Source organism: Dermacentor albipictus, chromosome 1 (assembly GCF_038994185.2).
Source record: "Dermacentor albipictus isolate Rhodes 1998 colony chromosome 1, USDA_Dalb.pri_finalv2, whole genome shotgun sequence".
Classification (NCBI taxonomy): domain Eukaryota; kingdom Metazoa; phylum Arthropoda; class Arachnida; order Ixodida; family Ixodidae; genus Dermacentor; species Dermacentor albipictus.
In genome coordinates, this window is record NC_091821.1 from 76,251,242 (window position 1) to 76,266,493 (window position 15,252).

General features: G+C 48.7%; 1 protein-coding gene across 1 annotated transcript; it reads right to left on the bottom strand.

Moving 5' to 3' along the window:
- Positions 1 to 656: 656 nt before the first annotated feature.
- On the bottom strand, positions 657 to 2,282 carry LOC139055299 (heme-binding protein 2-like). Its single transcript, XM_070532748.1, has 3 exons — positions 2,159 to 2,282; positions 1,185 to 1,365; positions 657 to 851 (listed from the first exon to the last, which is right to left on the bottom strand). The coding sequence occupies exons 1-3, from the start codon at positions 2,256 to 2,258 to the stop codon at positions 680 to 682; spliced, it is 453 nt and encodes a 150-aa protein (XP_070388849.1). The 5' UTR covers positions 2,259 to 2,282; the 3' UTR covers positions 657 to 679.
- Between the last annotated feature and the right edge of the window lie 12,970 nt (positions 2,283 to 15,252).

Genomic DNA, 15,252 nt, shown 5'->3' on the forward strand with positions numbered 1-15,252 from the left:
ACGCTGCGGGCCACGGTTTCGTTAGTGGTAACCTACTAACGAACAGAATGGGCAACGCTCTTGGAATTCGCACTAATGTCAGCATTCTGTAGCTGGCGGCAGAGAATGCTCAAAACGAGCGGACAGCGCAGGTGCTTGCCGACGCGGGGTATAGGCGGCTTGCACGTACTACTGTTGCAGGTCTCATTTGCGCTCTGTTCATTGTTGAGTGCCGTCGAGTAAAGTGTCCTATATACTCGGCGGTAACCAAGCGTCTAAGTGAATCGTTTTCCAATCTGCTTGTGGTCAGAAGCCATTGCGAAACCACGAATTTAGATAACAGTTCAGTGGTTAATAAGCCGTACTTCTCTCACGAGTGCTATAATGCGGTGAATCTTGAAAGCGCAGGTATTATTTCGTTGCCTGCGTTTGCGTTCGTAAAGATAGACATCGTCAGAGATACACTCACTGTCATCTCTATCAGCCAATACCTTGCTGAAAGATGTCCAGTGAGTAAAGGCACGAATAAATAGCCACGCCCCGACGCTCAGCGCCTGGGGAGCAGAAGGTGCGCTCCCCGATCTGGCGCCTCCGCGGTGGGGGATGATCGACAGTAACCAGGTGGTGGGGCTCACGCGCAGCACTGGTGGCTGCGTCGCGGTGCGGAGATCGTGGTGGCGGCGGCGGCAACCAGTGCTTCTCATTTCATGCTTAACCATATCTCGTTGCGGCGCTCCAGCACCCAGAATATGAGGTCGTACCGGGCCACGTAGAATTGGTCCAAGTTTACACGGCGATCCTTGCGCATCGCCTGGATGAACTCTTCCGCCTCGCTCAACCATTCCTGCTCTTTGGGCTGCCCGCCGAATACCCTAGACAAAGGAGAAGCCGACTCTAGCGGTTAGTGGGGACGCAATGGAAATCGCAAAGAGACGCCCAACAGCGTTCGAGCGATAGAGGTGGGGCAAAATAAAAGAGCAATGCGGTGTATTGCGAATCTATTGATTTCCACACCCTTTTTACGGCTGTCCTTCAATGGCACATTCACTTCCACCACCACCAACGCACACGCACACTAAAGCACACCAAAGGAGGCAAATTAGAGATATGCCCGTCAGCGGACACTCTGGCATGCGTTAATTGACATTGGAGCTGAATGCACTCATCTGCCGCACGACGTCCGATCAATACAGCGGGCAACTTACTTCACGGCGTATCGGCGCGGCGGCTCGACAGTGATGCAGATGTCCTTGTCGTTGGCCTGCGGCGGGTTCATGTAGAGGTCGGCTGGTAGCGGAAACGCCATGGTGTAGTTGGCCAGGCGCCGGCCACTCGCTCCGCGGGTCACCAAGGTCCGGTGAGGTGTGGTCAGGTCCACCGTCACGTCTGCGGACCGGCAATTTCAATTAGGGCGTATCCACCTACCCCGTCTGCTTATTAGCATGCCCGATAGACACAAGCACACATATGTTTTTAGGTGTTGCAAAGTCCTTCGCAAATGTATCTTTCACTCTACATAGCTTACAAAAATCTCAGGAATCTAGCTCTTCCTGCACCTTGTGTGACGGCATTTTCTTTGATGTCCTCTAATTTTGCTTAATAAAAGCTTTCTGTACTACCTGCTTCTCAGTAGGTACAACAGTCTGAAGATGCACTTGTCAGCTTACTCCATTATACGCCCGAAGCGTAATTACTCCTGGAACTCCTTCTTATCCCCCTCTTACGACGCCATTCTGCCGCCAACGACGTAGGAAGCCTTTAGCAATTATTTATTGTTTTGCGGATACAAGTTCAGTTTTATTTTAATATAGAAGACAACCTAGTTGATCTGTGATACAGATATGTCGACTCAAACGCCACACTTACAGGGATAAATAAAGAGTTAGTATAATGTAGTGATTCCATTCGCTACATTCTATTATTTTCTTATCATTCACCGCTCTCGACTGACCGATCCTGGTAATACAATGTAGGCAGATGACATACGAAGAGCGAAAACGATAATTGCAATAGAATCGTTACAATCGTTACATTATTCCGACTGATTATTAGAATTCAGACTAACAAAATAGGAACCCTGATGCCTCTAATTCAAGATTTCATTCTAATCGTCGTAAACTACGCGAGCCATATTTTCTGCTGAGCGTTGAATTTGGTCGTTTCTGAGGCTAACACCCACTCTGATCATTGAAGCCCTGGATGTAATAAATGAGTTTGCGAAAGCTCTTCCTCTTCGCTTCAAAAAGTGTCCTCGCTTGTGTTGTCACGCTGATCCACATGGTTTCCGGGTACTGGCGTTCTTCGTATTCCTGCGTATCATCAAGCAAACTATTTGAAAACAAAGTAAACATAGAAAAAAGAAATTTCAAAGTGAACAGAAGCGGGTGCATAAGCTCTGTTGATAAGAGCATATATGTATGTATATATATAACACTTACAGCTTCATTTGAGACAACTTCGTAGTCAATGCACTCGACGCCTCTCCAAGTGCAGGAGTACGCGGATGCAACCTTAAACACGGTGGAAAAAAATAAAGAAGCAAGAACGAATCAATATTCGACCATTAATGTATCATAAAATTACATGCGCAAGGTGCACAAATGACGTGAGCTTACTTGGATGATGATCGCTGCTATTATTACTGTTAAAGTCCGCATTATAGCACGTATTTTTGGAATCACCTGCATAAGAAAAAAAAACAATGAAATTAGTTGTGACACTTCGGCACATATAAGTACTGCCATCAGGCTCACTCAATTCTACGAACTTTGTGTTCCGGTATTTATGTCACTAGTCATTGCGAAGATAGTGTCAGAATAAGAATGTACACTAATCTCTGATCGTAAACAACTGTAGAGCAAAGTATTTTGCGTTTATATTCAGTTAGCTTTTTCTGGAATGCACCACTAAGGCGAATAATAATAATAATAATAATAATAATAATAATAATAATAATAATAATAATAATAATAATAATAATAATAATAATAATAATAATAATAATAATAATAATAATACGTAGCAAGAAACGCGTATTCATACTATTGGAGATGGACTTCAAAAATATTTTGTGGGAACACGGTGACGAAGTTTTTGTGAAATCAGGAAACGAAACAATGTGTTTAGTGTTTCCTGAACGCCGTTACGTGCGTCGATTGTTCAACGTAGTGCACGTGTCTTATGGACATATGAACACTTTACTGCTACTGTAGTTTTTTAAAGTCGACCAAAAGAAAAGGTTTTGCTAGACTGGCTGCGATGTTACTGCTATCGCATTTACCGCCTTCCTTAATAATAATGAACAAAGAAAGTCAGCAGACATCGCAAACAGAACGAGAGTTGCAGTCTGTTTCACTTTACGTGAGTGCTTAGCACTTATCCACTTGCGGTAAGAAAACGCAATGGAGATTACAACGGAATCGCGAAGTCGCGTTGCTGGAGCAACATTACATTGCGGGAGAGCGCCCGCGTGAACCCACCGCGGCAGCAGCTACTTCCGTGCCCCCTACATGATGACACTCGGCGATCGTCCCCTCCGAACACACGAAACAAAGCTGGAGCCACCAAACGCGCAGACGGGTGCCATTTCAACGAGCTGCGCGTCGGCGCGGCTAGAGGACAGCCGCGCGGCTGTCCGCTAGCGTTGCGTCAGCGACGCTGAGGAGGATGCGCGCGGGGCTTCTGCTCACCGTGGCCGGAAGAAGAGAGGTAGAGCCGTTGTTGTGCGCGGCGCTGTGCGGTTCGGGCGCCCCTTTATAGGCGTCCTTGGTTCCCTCGCCGATGCGGAAGAAGGCGGGGGAGTCCCCGTGACCGGCCACCCCGTGGCCGTGATCCCGAGCGGCAGAAGAAACCGGCCGACCCCACAACTGGTCCCGGCCGTTTTCTCTCCTCGCTGTGCGCAGCGCTGGGGTCGATGCACCGCACGCGCCGACGGAGGCACTGGAGCAGCGCTCGCCTTGAACTTGTCGCCGCAGCCTCCGGGCGGCAAGGGTTTCTCGCCGGCCGAGGGACCCCGCGGTCGGACCCCCCGCGGAACGGGCCCGCGTGACCGCTGCTCGGCCGCAGGGCCACTCCACTTACCCCCTTTCTCCTTCCCCTCCGGAAACCGCTGTTTCGACAGGTGGGCCGCCGCTCGGCGGAGCAAAGTGTAGCGGAGAATGAAAGAAAGAAAAGAGGAACGCGCTCGTGGGAAAGGAGGGCACGCGCGCGCGCGCGTTTTCTCCCTTCGCTTTGGTGCGTCGTTCCTCCTCCTGTAGCGTCACTTGTGGTCCGACTCAAGTCACCCGGAGTGTTCAAAGCTGTCGCGAGCACCAATGACGGTCAACTAGACGACGCGGGCGAGAGAGGGAGAGCAACCGAGAGGGAAACGTTGCAACTGCGCCCGCTGATAAAACCTTGTTCCAGCTTCACTCCCGGAAGACAGCCGGAAGCATAGGGGCAGGAAGATTCATCAAGCCAGCTATGCTCGCCGTGTCCTCACTGGCACTTGTTTTTTTTTCTTTTTAAATCTCTGTTCTCAGGATTGCCATGACCGTACCCCTCGCATTATCGCTTGTCTCCGTGTCCTGTTTTTGTTATTTATTTGTTTGAAGTCTCTCATGACCGCTGTGAGATCGGCTAAAAACAGCAAGGGGCAGGAGTGTCGCTAGAGGAGCACATCTTCGCTGCCAGGTTGCTTCTGCGTTCTTCTAACTTTCAAAATTTCGATTAGACGGTGCGTGCCGTTTCATGAGCTGCTTCATGTAAGCCAACCAAGATGCTGTTCAGAATGCAGGGTCAAGCTAGGCGTGATCCGACGAGAACCGGCGTGTTCAGCCTGGTATGGCTGGGCACAACCTGGTTAACCTCCCTGTCTTTCCTGTTCTCCATCTCTCTCCCAAGGTCATTTGGTATACTTGAAGTCGATAAAAAGTAATGAGAGGGCGTGTGTCCTTGCTCGCCTATTTTGCTATTAAGCCAACGTGTGCGTGAGGTACATATCGCAGCATCTGCTACTCTTTTACTTAAGGAAAGGCGCTGCAAATTCTAAATTACAGATTTAACCAGTCTTCTAAACTTCTTTTTTGGCATTGTTCCAGGTAGCAGTGAACGTTCTGTGACTGTACATAACACAATTTCTAGCACTCCGTGGGGTGGCTAACGTCTTATAGGGATCCAAAAAGCGCAACGGCTCTTTGAGTGCACAAAAAAGAGAGAGATAGAAAACAAAAATGTCATGAAATCTTCAACAATAACACACCTTCGACCGATGCGTCCAGGCAAGTCCAGCGCATCGCCACGTGTATTGAGAAGAGCCCGAACTTTAGCGCACCGGTACCTAGTCAAATCAGAAGCAGGACACATGTGCTTGAAGATGAGTGGTCAATTTGCCGGCGCGAAATTACAGCCTGTCCTACAAAATGAACTGCTTCTTTTTGGCACAACGCTGCTGTTGGCACACGAAGTTTCAGCGCTAGTTCCTCATACCGCGGCCTCCAATAACGTACCGGCGCACCTCGCCATACCTGTACATGGCAGGCTGGCAGAAGTATGCAATTTCATCGAGAAAGGGCGATGTGTGCTTTCTTCTCATTACAACGATGGTGCAGCAAACGTAGCGCCCCTCTTTGTAGTTGCGCCATGACACGTAAATTAGCTTGTATAGCGAAAACACAACAACATATTTCCTGTTCGCAAGTGCAAACGTAATAAAGAGATATCTAGTCGACTTCACTTATAAAAGAACCTGGCCATCACACTGCATTCGTTCACTGCATTTGCGCGCTTGTATCAAGCGCACTTTCTGAAATAAGACGAAAAAATGGTGCAAGTTAATTTTCAAAGAGCAAATCCGTAATGGGCGTGTGTTAACGCGCACGTGACAATTGTGGTTCCTACAGCTTTATGGCATATAGCTCTTAGTATAGCTGTTTAGTATATCACGGCCCTTCGGTTACCTAAGTGACTTGATATACAGTATAAAAGACCGCAGTTGGTGCTGTCGCAGTACGCAGCGAAGATATACATTTTAGCAAGGCATACTTCTTTCTTTTTAGAAAACATCAATCCGACGCGCCTATATAGCGATGTCGTTCGCCGCGGGGTCCGCCGTTAAAGATCACCGCTGGTACAGCCATGTCTCGTTAATATAAACGCTTCCGTTTCCCAGGAAAATCGTCCATAATGCGAGTTGTCCATAATAACTAATCAAGGTAAAAAAAAAAGAAGAAGAACAAACACTAAATTATAAGCGTAAGGAAAACGCAACCACCATTTATTCAGACAAAAGAATTTGGAAATAAGGGTTCGCACTGATGATTTTTATCCTACCTTGGGGTCTAGAAAGCACAACACGTCAGCTACTTGATGTGGATGTTCAGCATGTCCCTCTGGCGACACTTCACTGGCTCTTTTGTTATATGCGTTATATAGTGAAGCCGGTTTATGTTTCCCGCCCGACCAGCCTATCATCGTTTTTTGACACTTCAGAACTAACACGCGGAAATCGTCCAACTTTGCCTTTCAGATCGATACAACAGAGGTGAAAAGATGTGGCGAGGGGGCTAGGAGGCGAAGGGGGGTGGGGAGGGCTTTGTTATCACCTTTCTTTCTGGCCATAGTGTTACTATCAGCAGATACGTATTGCGTGCTTTGTTCGGCTTTCCTGACGTAGACAGTGCTCTGCCTATGTGTTTCCCTTCTTTCCTTGTACCCACGTATGAGCTGCTTCCATCTCAATGTGAAGCAGTGTCCATAATAACGAGACGAAAATGCATGCATTTTCTAATTTCATCTCTGAAAAAGCCATCCATGCATAGTTCAGACTGCCAGTTTCCATATTAGCGGGGCAGAATTAAATGCGTGGCAACCGACCGGTCGCTGAATATTTCCTCAATATTTCGCGGTGTGTACGCGTGCTCCATATTGTTACAGGCCATTCCCGCATTCTGAAGAACGTGCTCAGCAGGACGACGAAGAGGATCGTTCGTGGTTGTGGTTATTCTGCCATCTTGACTGTGACTTCTCTGTATATATATTGTAAATATAATTTTGTCTACTCTTCATCTACGACACATTCTAGGTGGAGGTGCGGGGTAAGAACTCGTTACGACGGAGCTCCGCAGCGGCCCTCGCTTGGATTTTTCCACGATGGCAGAAGAGGCGGCCTCTTCCTCAACGGCGGCACTGTCAGCGGTTGTGTTTGCGCAGCGAAGAGATCCAGGCACGTTCTCCGGAACCGATCACGTCGATACTGACGACTGGTTGGCCCTATACGAGCGCGTAAGTAAAAAAGAACCGATAGGACAATACGGTCATGCTGGCGAATGTTATATTTTACTTACAAAGAAAGGCAAAAATTTTGTTCGGGAATCATGAAACTGAAATCGCAATTTGGGATTCCTGCAAGCAAAATATGCGTGATCTGTTTGGAAAGGTCGTATGGCCGCGGCGAAGAAGGCGCTGGCGTCACGTGCCCAAACATTTGCGGAGTCCTATCTTTCTTATACACAGGACGTGCTGGTCCTTTGTCGCAGAGCGGAAGAGGACATTACGGAGTCAGACAAAGTAGGACATTACGGAGTCAGACAAAGTAGGACATGGTGGTGGTGGTGGTGGTGGTGGTGGTGGTGGTGGTGGTGGTGATGGTGGTGATGTTGAAGCAGGCGGGGTTAGCCTGGCATACATAGCCGGCAATTGTTCCGCCTGATCCTCCTTCGAGTTGAGATCAGGGGTGTGTCACCAGATGTCGATGAGCCCCGTGTCTCGCAGGAAGGCTATCAGCAGTCGTTGCGCTCTCTTCCTGAATGCCGCGGGCCCTCCGGGGAAAACAACGTCTTCAAAGGTCCTGTGCGTGAGACCGCTCTTTTGTAGGTTGTCGACCATCGCTTTTCTTTCTGTGTCAAACTGCAGGCATAGCCAAATGAAATGTTCGATGTCGCCAGTGTCACCACAGAAAACACAGAGCGGGGAAGCGCGAAGCCCAGTCTTAAATAACCAAGCTGGGGTGTACGCGGAGTCGGTCCTGATGCTGTATAAAAGCGTCGCTTGTTCGCGTGTAAATCCATGAGTCACACAGGATTCGTGCGGATTCTTGTGCATCTTTCTAAAGTGAAGGCGGATTGCACCCTTAGGGTTTTGAAAAGCTTTTGGCGCTTTCACTTTTGGGACACATGTCAGCGCTAGGCGTGCAAGGGAATTAGCTTTCTCGTTTCCATCAATTCCTACGTGTGATGGAATCCATTGAAACCTTATGTTAAATCATTTGCTCGTTAGGTCGTTAATCAGTGCCAGAGACTTCCTTGTAAATTTCTCTAGAGGTAGGCCACGATGTAATCTCTGTAATGCTACTTGGAATCCGTCAGCACCACGACATCTCGTGCAGAAAAGGCCCGTAGTTTCCGCAAAGCCGCGGTGATTGCGGCGCTTTCTACTGTTGTAGAGGAAACTACGCGGTCCAGACGGCCAGACCATGACACATCAAGGGATGGTATGCAGAATGCCGCTGCGCAGCTGTCTGTTTGTGCGCACACCGAACCGTCTGTGTACACTTGTAGATGGCTTTGAAACGCAGTGCTCAAGTGGTCCAGCACAATAAACATTGCTTCGGCAGTTTAAATGGTGCATTTCGTCGGTAGGTGGGGTACATTGAGGCTGCAGGTAACGTCCGAAAAAGACCATGGCGGGTCAAGGCGACTTCGTTTAGGCCATTCCAATCCTAAAAATCGGAAGGTGTTCAGCGCCGCATGGAAATGTGAGCGAGTTCTTGCTCTTAGCCGCCGGAGAAGCGCCGTGCCTGCGCGTGACTCGCCCAGCCTTAATAGCTGCGTCAGCAAGGCCTGAGATGCCAAGAGGCGGAGTAGAAGAGACTCTGCCTCATTAGTGACTTTCTTGTTTGAAGCCGCCGTTGGAACTCCCATCGCCAAGAGAAGTCCCTTTCTGTGCACTGCCTCCAAGCGCTCGAATTGACTCGATGACGGTGATATCAGAAGGAGCTGATAGAGAATGCGGCTTGTTATCAGTGCAGCGTGCAGTTTAAGCATGGATATAGGATTGTTTCCCCAACGTATACCTGCCAATCGACGAAGTGCGTTGACTCTTTGCACTGATGCAGCCACAACACTTTCGACCGCACCACGCCATAGTAGCTTGTTGTCGATGGTGACGCCCAGGAATCGAACATGAGTTACACGAAGAATTGAATGCCCTCTGATATTCAGTGTCAGACATCTTGACTTGCGTCTCACTCCCGGGAAAAGCATGAAGGCAGATTTTTCTGCTGATAAAGATAGGCCAAGCGTCGATAAGTGGCGATCGATAGTGGAGATTGCGGCCTGGGCTATCCGGGCCAAAGGTTTGTGTTGGAACCCCGAGATCCAAATGCAGATGTCATCTGCGTAGATGGACATTTTAACTGCCGTCCGACCTACTTTCAGGGCATCTGGAAGGCTGGCCATGGCAACGTTAAAAAGCAAGGGAGATAGGACACTTCCTTGTGGGACGCCGAGGGAAATTCGTCGCTTGTCACTCATTATACTTCCGAGCTTAACTTGGACACATCGATCACTGAGAAATTCATGGAGGAATCGAAAAGCATTTCCCGAGACGCCCATGGCTCGGAGTCCGTTGATGATGCCTGTATGAAGCACACAGTCGTATGTCTTGGCAACGTCCATAAATATGGCGAGTGTGGAAAGGCCGTCTGCGCGATGGTGCTCGATATGGCTTAGTAGATCCAAGACACTGTCCTGGGCACTCAACCGTTTTAAAAGGGATAGCAGATGATGCATTCAATCTGCACATTTGCAAGGATTTCAGCACGGTCAACTCCATCATACAGTATTGCAAGCGTTTTGGGAACGCCAAAAGCCGACGCATCAGCCATCAGTTCATGCGACTGCCTAGCACGACAGCAACATTGTTGTGCGAAGATGTACCTCCACCACAGGTACCGCTCACTGCGGAGCATGTCACAAAGATTATCCGACGCGAAATTGAGGCCATCTCTCCTGCTTCCACGTGCTCCCGCTCCTTTGAGTCTACGTCCCCGATGATACCACTTGTTCAAACCATCGTTCGTCAGGAGCTGCCCAGTGTTGGCTTGGACTCTTTGTGTGCCGTCACTTCTTCGCACCTGAATGACCGTCCCCAAGTCTCCTATGTTCAAAGACCTAGGCCCCCGCTACGTAGTCGCAATCCGGCCGAATGGAGAACTGCCAATGACCGGCGTTCTTGCTTAATCTGCCATCGTATAGATCACGTCGTCCGCTATTGCAACAGTTATTGGTTCTGGCCTCCTCATGCGCCCTATGCCCATAACCGTCGCCCTGAGAGCAATCCTGACCGTTTCGAACCTCACTTCGCACATTCGCATGTCACCAGCAATGACGCCCCCACCATGCCATATAGACGCTCACCATCTCCACGTGGACACCAGTCGCATTCGCCACTGTCGTCTGTCATCTCGCTCGCCCCAATTCCGCCGCCCATCGTCGCCGATTGGACGTCTGCCTTCGTAAAACAAGATGCAGCACTCGTAGGTGACACTGCATTAACGACCTGTCCGGGAAATCCTCTGACCATACTGCCGACTAGACGTAACCTAATAGACATTAAAGTGGACGGTGTACGCGTCGCTACTCTCGTTGACACGGGCGCACAGATATCTGTGATGTGTTCAGAGCTTCGTCATCGCTTGAAGAAGGTCCTCACGCCGTCCACGTTGTCAACCATCCGTGTCGCCGATGGTGGTACACTTCCTGTCCTTGGGATGTGCTCAGTACGCATAAATGTTGACGACCGCTCCGCGACTGTCCTACTTGTGTTCGAACAGTGCTCCCATGAACTCATCCTTGGCATGGACTTTCTATCGGCCCATTCAGCCCTGTTTGATTGTGGAAGTCGTGTGCTTCTGCTCGACCTGCCTCTTCACTCTGACGCTCCGCCCAAACTTCAACCGCGTTTATGTTCCATCGATCACGTTCGACTGCCACCTCAAACTGTTATGTACGTGAACTTGACGCCCCTACCTTTCATTTCCGATGTCAATTACTTGTTGACTCCAATATCCGATGTTCTCCAATATCCGATGTTCTATTGGCCAGAAATATTACCGTTCTCCACACCCTCGTCACTATCACTAATAACACAGTGTCAATACCCATCTTGAACTTTAGCTGGTGCATGCACATTATCCCGGTAGGCATGGCTCTGGCCAATGTCTCTTCTGTCGATGAGCATACCATTTCTGCATTCGCTGCACACAATTCTTCATCTTCCGCTATGGCCACCTCCTCGTCCAGTTCCGCGGATGTCAGTTTTGACAGAATGATAGTGCCTGACCTTATTACTTCCTCGAGTGACGGCTCGCTACGACGCTGGCAGATCCTCGGAACCGTACACCCATGATATGGGTTAGAAAGGTGGAAAATAATATTATGAGAAACAGCGTCCGTCATCAAACCCTGCAATAACCGTTAAACCCATAGGCAATATGAATGTCACCCGTTACCTCGTCTAGTTTTTCCCTAATTGTACAGTACCTTTCGCTCAAATTGGCAACTGGAAACAAGAGTCGCAAGGAATTTAGAAATTACGCGATCTACTAAGGGAGAGAACCGAGGCAACAGCCAAACAGGAAGGAAAAGCGAAAATTAACAAATTTAACCATTGTTTGTGAAAATATTTATGGGTCAACATCTCTTTGTTTAAAAAGGAAGTAGAAAAAACGCCGCCGGAAGTGGAGAATAATTTTGTGTGTTTTCAATGACGCTTCTACAGTTATCAGTCGAGCCGCCTCACGTAGCCACTTCTCTGCTGTGCTTATGTGGGTGTTTTTCTAACCTTTCGCGGTGGGCGCACTACATTTACAACCGCAGCGTCCGGCGCTATACGCGGTTGTACGGGACCGGCGGCCTCGCATCGTTACACAACTTCCCAATTAACGATACGAGTCAGTTTTGGCACTTGGTATAGCAGTAAACGAAGGATTCAAAGAGCCTGTGACTGTGCCGCAAGTATATATTTCTGTATAATTCTTCCAGACCTAATTTAAAAAACGCTACTAGAAATCCTTATTTTGGACTTTCGCTTGTTTACTTGTTCTTGGCAGTGTTCTCCTGTGCTTCTCTCAAGTGCGAGTCCATTTGATGTTGTTCCTTGTTTGTCAACTAAAGGAGAGGTGTACTCCACAGGCGTACTTGTGAGATACACCTTATTTTATATCTCTTTTGCTGGTTTACGCGTTTTTATAGCGAACAATAGGCATTATTCACGTCTGTACTAGTAAAAGTAGCCCCCCCCCCCTTATTTTTATAGAAAAGTTACTTTGGCTTGGGGTCCCCCCGCCCCCCCCCCCCCCCCCGAAAAAAATCCTGGGTACGTGCCTGACTGAGACTATGGCTCAAGCAAACGCTAGCCTATCTCGACTCACAAGACTCACACTCTTTATTATACTCACTGCGTATCACTCAGACTCAGACTCAATGGGGCTCACTCAGACTCGCGGGTGCATGAGTCTGAGCTTGAGTGAATCGACTCAAAAGTTATTTTGTCTTCCTGTGACTGGCGCTCACCGTGATGACTGAAATCTGAACGAAGACAACGCGATTGCCTCTTTCAAGGTGTTAGACCAGTAAGGTAGCAACATATTATTCATAGACCTGAATTATGTGGAATGTATGGGCCGCACATGTGCTAAGGGGCTGGTTTTGTGACCTTGACGCCGTTTGCAGCATTCCGCGCTCTGGTTGATTAATTCATTGCATCACCGATCGATCAACCATATTGGGAAAATGAAGTCCAGATAAGATTACTGATGAAGCACATCTTTAGAAAAACGAGCAGCCGAATTCTTTTACTTCACCAGGACATGAATCTGATCTCATTCTTTGTCCCTCTTTGTCTATATATATATATATATATATATATTTTAATGTGTGCAGTGCTTCCTGCGTCGGCGTACCTTGGGCAATCCAGGCGCTGGTACACACATTCGTGCGTTTACCAGCTGGTGTAGGCACATGAGATTACGGCAGTGCCTCCCAAGGTATACGAAAAAAACATCGACTACGCGATTCGTTTCTCCATAGCTATGTGTTTCTCGGGCGGCGGGAAGTTCATTCTGAAGAACTTGTTTTCTCTTACATTTGACACGGCAATTAGGCGATCTTAAGAATGTTGTGGTTTACAAAAAAGTCGTAGTTTCACCCGAAAGGCAAAGCATCGATTGCGATAGCAGATTAATGGAGAGCTATAAAAAGATAGTAGTTTTATCGACCATATAAACTTGTAAACACAGGCATATACTAAGTAAATTTTTAGTTTTCTTCCGAGGCTGTTAAACATTACTAAAGTAATGTTTAACAGTCTCGGAAGAGAACAGCAGTTTACGATAGGTAGCGAGGCACTGGAAGTGGTAAGGGAATACATCTACTTAGGACAGGTAGTGACCGCGGATCCGGATCATGAGACTGAAATAATCAGAAGAATAAGAATGGGCTGGGGTGCGTTTGGCAAGCATTCTCAGATCATGAACAGCAGGTTGCCATTATCCCTCAAGAGAAAAGTGTATAGCAGCTGTGTCTTACCAGTACTCACGTACGGGGCAGAAACCTGGAGGCTTACGAAAAGGGTTCTACTTAAATTGAGCACGACGCAACGAGCTATAGAAAGAAGAATGATAGGTGTAACGTTAAGGGGCAAGAAAAGAGCAGATTGTGTAAGGGAACAAACGCGAGTTAATGACATCTTAGTTGAAATCAAGAAAAAGAAATGGACATGGGCAGGACATGTAATGAGGAGGGAAGATAACCGATGGTCATTAAGGGTTACGAACTGGATTTCAAGGGAAGGGAAGCTTAGCAGGGGGCGGCAGAAAGTTAGGTGGGTGGATGAGATTAAGAAGTTTGCAGGGACAACATGGCCACAATTATGACATGACCGGGGTAGTTGGAGAAGTATGGGAGAGGCCTTTGCCCTGCAGGAGGCGTAACCAGGCTGATGATGATGATGGTGGTGGTGATGATGATGGTGGTGATGACTAAGTAAATTTACAAGCATGGTGTCACACGCGCACAAGTAAACACGAACACATCTCACTCGATGACCGCGGAAACACGTTGTCAAAACGCTGGAGTGAGGAAGCACGGCAGCAGAAGCGAGCGAATTTACCTTCGCGCTGCCTCTCGCATCAACGCAACCGTGAAAACACAGCGCACGGCGGACTCTGTCCCCGTCGCAGATGGCTTTCAGGATACAGCGGCCCGCGCGGGCGACAGAAGACGGTGCGCTTACTTCTCGCTTTCCTCCCTTGCGTGTGCGAGTTTGAGCCGCGATCGCCAGCTCACCCTCACACGCTTTCACTTGCACATACAGCATACAGCGCGCGGCGACGATTTTATCGCCCTTGGATTTTATACGGAACCTCACGGCGATGGCGACGGCAGACATACGCCTGGAGTGTCCAGATATTTGCTATCACAATTAAAGGGATGATGTGTCATATGACGTCCCACGCGACAGAGAGTGGCCTGTTGCAGCTATTTCCGGCGCGGCAAGTGAGGCGAGTCGCCTCCTCTGAGAAAATCGTGATGTTCTCGTTGCATAGCTGCACTCGGGCTTCTAGCAGCGGTTCGGTTCTTCCTTTTCGCACGACGCTTGTGAAGGTGTTCAAGAGGGTGCTGCGAAATAGGTCCCATGTCGTCATGCCATGTCGTCACGTTCGAGCGGCATCCTCCAAGGAAAAGGAAACGTGGCGCAGCTTGTCGTCGGAGTTGCACTTGTTGAACGTATACAGCGACCATTTCGTACGTTTCTAGCCAGCTTTCTGGATATGCGAATCACGATCCGCGCAGGATCGGTGTTTTCCGGGGCTGTTGCAGCATGATAGGGGATGCTGGGGCTGCAATTGTGGCTGTTGACTTGGCCTTGATTTCTATGGTCTTCTCGGGAAGGAGTCCGTACTCCGGCAGTTCCAGTAGCACTGGAGTCCTGGATTCCTGCTACTGGAGTCCGGACTCCAGTAGCAGTCCTTGCAGCCTGCGGGCTGGCTCGCTGGTCCTTGGTGACGTTGGTGTTATCTTCGTGGTTATAGGGCTTGGGTCACGGCTTTGCGGGGGCGTCCGGTACATGAACGCACAAGCACCTCCATTAGATGTCACGTTGTAGTGATGGGAAGATCATAGTATAGCAAAACTATGAATTACGAAACTCACTTGTACGGCGAAGCTGTACATGGCTAGGTTCTGGGAAAAATTTCGTGCGTCTATCGAGCCGTGTAGATCGAGAATTTCTCCC

Bases quoted from the DNA above. Each gene is read 5' to 3' on its own strand.
- LOC139055299 (XM_070532748.1), bottom strand. From the start codon at position 2,258: ATGTGGATCAGCGTGACAACACAAGCGAGGACACTTTTTGAAGCGAAG. The intron at 1,366-2,158 runs GTGGGTGTTAGC...GCCGGTCCGCAG, and splicing joins CCAGGGCTTCAATGATCAGA to ACGTGACGGTGGACCTGACC. The intron at 852-1,184 runs GTAAGTTGCCCG...TCCTTTGTCTAG, and splicing joins CCGCGCCGATACGCCGTGAA to GGTATTCGGCGGGCAGCCCA.